Source organism: Aphanomyces invadans (genome assembly GCF_000520115.1).
Source record: "Aphanomyces invadans strain NJM9701 unplaced genomic scaffold supercont1.22, whole genome shotgun sequence".
Taxonomy (NCBI): Eukaryota; Oomycota; class Saprolegniomycetes; order Saprolegniales; family Verrucalvaceae; genus Aphanomyces; species Aphanomyces invadans.
Window position 1 is genome coordinate 894,138 of NW_008580167.1, and position 3,452 is coordinate 897,589.

The following is a 3,452-nucleotide window of genomic DNA, read 5'->3' on the forward strand; positions in this document are numbered from 1 at the left end:
TCGATCCAGAGACCAGGCTGTGAACTTAACCCCAATTTCACTTTTGGATTTGCCCTTTTGACCTCAGTGTTCATTCCAGTGGTGGAGTGACATCAGTTGGAGACTGCATTCAGATCATGTCAAGTTGCACGTCTGCGTCGAATTCGTGAGGTGTCGGCGACAACTCTATTGTGGAAAATTCGCCGGGTACACGTATATCTGACAACGACCCCACGGGATTTCGTTGGGCTGTTCCTCTCTATCGAGTTGGTCGAGTGAATACAAGGATCGAATTACCACGAACGTATGGCTGAGGAACGCACAGTTCTGCATCAATCTCGCGTTCTTTTCGTTCGATCATTTGCTACATGTTAAAAATTGCTGGGCCACACGACCTTACAACGCCTCCAATCGATGGAGCACTTGATAATCATGGAGTACAACCTACGGCACGTTGACGGCTGCTGCAGGCATTCCTGCACTTGATCTCTATTGTGAAGGCTGCCTTCACCTTGCCTACTTCCTTCGGTATCGCAGCCGCCCATTAGAATATTGTCCATGGCAAGGGTGCTGCGTTGACCAAGCACTTGTACTTGACCGGTCTTAGCTCGACGGCAATCGGTTGGGACACGTTGCGGCAGCCTGATCACCCCCAACGACATCATGACCGTGGCTCACTGCATGCACCACGGCCTCAACTACATCTCGATCGGATCGCTGGACCAGAGCGGAACTAGGCGGCGAATAGATCTTATTCAAGCAAGAAATTATTCGCCCCAAGAACAACGCACCAACGCGTACGACTTCGCCATTTTGATCTTTGTAGCTTATTTGACTTTGTAGCACATGTCAATGCTGTATGATTTGGTCGGATTTGGACGTGCCTGGGAGGATATGTTCAAAGCTTGCATTCGCCACTAAACACATCAATAGCACTAGTCATGTTTGGTGCTGACTTCGTGTACGCAGAGTGTGAAATAATGTGAGACAAAATAAAGAACGCACAAGTGTGGATTCGTCAAGTTACCTTCTTCGATTAGAACTGCCATGAAGTTAACCTTGCCAATTTGTGTACAGAGATGGATTCCGGTAAGACCAATGTCGCGACATGTTTGTGCAAGATCGTCCAACACGTTGCAATGAATGTGAGGCATCCAGATTGGCGCTGAGGTGGCGATGTTGTGTGGCCATGTGTGTTTAAAGTGTTTGGATAAATTCGTTCGTGTACAGTGCTGGACATAAAGGTTCGGTGCATGGGATTCTGAGTCACAGCAGTATTGGTTTTCATCCAATCAGAACGCTTTAATACCTGTTTTAATCCAGTGAAAATGGCGGATGGACTGAATCCACCCGAATTGTCCCAAAGTGTGTACTCACTGAAAAAGGCGCGTAAAACATCAAATGGTTGTTTTGAACCTGGTCAATAAGCATCGGTACAGCCATTTTATATCGAGTTTCAAAGCACATTATGCTTAAAAAGACACAACCAAAGGTATCATTGAATAGCTGATTTAATGCTGCACCAAGAGAGTTAACTAGAACATACTAAATAGATGACCCAAGGCGAACGATTGACACCAGAAGAACGAGGAGCCATTTTGGCTTTTTGCAAGGCGAATTGGTCGATTCGACGCATAGCGAAGGAGCTTTTCTTGGCGAATGCCACTGTCGCCAACTTTCTCAAGAACTCTGCCACGTATGGGACGTCTACCATACCTGGCAGACCGAGAAAGTTGGCTGATAGAGACGTTCGGCGAGTCATCCGATTTGCTTCCGAGGGTCGGAGCAGCTCATCAAGGATCCAACATGACCTCCAACTGGACGTGTCTCCACGCACGATTCGCCGCGTTTTAAATCGCTCAGAGCATTTCCAATACAAGAAGCGCAAGGCTACACTACGGCTGACGAAGGCGCACAAGGAAGCAAGAGTCAAGTGGACCAAAGACCACATCGATTTTGGCGACAAATGGTCGACTGTACTCTTTTCGGATGAAAAGAAATACAATTTGGATGGCCCCGATGGGCTCCAATTTTACTGGCATGATCTCCGAAAAGATGAACTGTCATTCATGATTCGCCAAAATGGCTGTGGAAGCGTCATGGTGTGGGGAGGATTTTCCTCCCAAGGACGTACGTCGCTTGCTGTACTGCAAGGCCGTCAAGACTCGTTTGCCTACTGCGACATGGTAGCAAATTATATGCTACCGTTCGCCCATTGGAAGCATGGCGATGGCTTCTTGTTTCAACAAGATAATGCCAGAATTCACTCCAGCAAGGAGACGATGGCATTTTTTGACGACCAAGAAATTCCAGTTTTGGGCTGGCCGGTGTTGTCGCCCGATCTCAACCCAATCGAAAATGTTTGGGGGCTATTAGCCCGAAAAGTTTACGCAAATGGTCGACAATTTTCGACAGTTTCGGAGCTGCAAGCCGAAATTTTACAACAATGGGACCCGATCAAGCATTCGTACTTGCTGAAGCTTATAGATTCGATAGAATTCAGGTGTATTGATGTCCTCAGTGGAAAAGGGAATTGTGCTAAGTACTACAGGCAGAAGTTGCGTTCGCAGCGCAGCGCAGGTATGGGACATAGGGCGCTTCCCAACTCTTCTTCCACGATCTTTTAGGACTCGTCCGTCAAGTGCGACTCGAAGTTGTCAAGTAAGACAACAGAGGGGGCATCGATCGAAGTACCCAAGAGGGCCCGAAGGTAGGAACGCCACACGTCATTGTCCATCCACGCCTTTTCTTGAACTGCGTAGAAGTGACCACGGGGATAAGTTGGTACTTCGTTCGTTGCGATACGTCCAGTCGGGGATCCACGCACGACAAACAGAATCGGCAGTTTGGTACCATCAGCCTTGACGGTAAGGACCGCAGTCATCCGCAGAGGTGCTTCTCGCCGGTCGCGATCTTAGCGTCGCCTCCTCGCACCGCCCAGATATACTTCGGTGGCATGTCATAGTAGAACCCGGTCTCATCAACGTTGTAGGTGCAGTCAGATCCAATCCAATGCCATTTGTGATGATACTCTTCAGCGAATTCATGCTGCTTCGATTTTAGGTCGCGTTGCTTGTGCTTGCTCTTTCCAGCCTTTTGACGGGAAAACCCATGGCGTTTGCAGAAGCGTTGAAGGAGGCGCAGCAGACCTTGGTATCCGGTGCCCGGCTTTTTGTGCGCGATGTACGCTCGGAGCCACTCAGCTTGGTTGCATTTAATCCAATTGATTATATGTGTCATCGTTAACGCTCGTTCTTGGACTCGCATGTCGTTGATGAATGTCTCGAGTCCAGCTGGATCAGGAAACTTCTCCGTGCGGCCACCGGGCTCGATTTTCATTCGCTTTTTGTTGCCTTCGTAGGCAAGGATTTCCCAACGGTTGTTTGCCCACGCCCGTATCGTTCGACGTGGTATGCCGAGCTTCATGGCGACTTTGTAGTCACTCAGTGATTCAAGGAGGCCTAGCGCCTCTA

At 48.7% G+C, this 3,452-nt stretch overlaps 1 protein-coding gene across 1 annotated transcript; it reads right to left on the minus strand.

The window, feature by feature from the left end:
• Nucleotides 1-2,859: 2,859 nt before the first annotated feature.
• Nucleotides 2,860-3,405, minus strand: H310_09757 (hypothetical protein; the record flags this gene model as incomplete). Its single annotated transcript, XM_008875913.1, has 1 exon — nt 2,860-3,405. The coding sequence occupies one exon, from the start codon at nt 3,403-3,405 to the stop codon at nt 2,860-2,862; it is 546 nt and encodes a 181-aa protein (XP_008874135.1).
• Between the last annotated feature and the right edge of the window lie 47 nt (nt 3,406-3,452).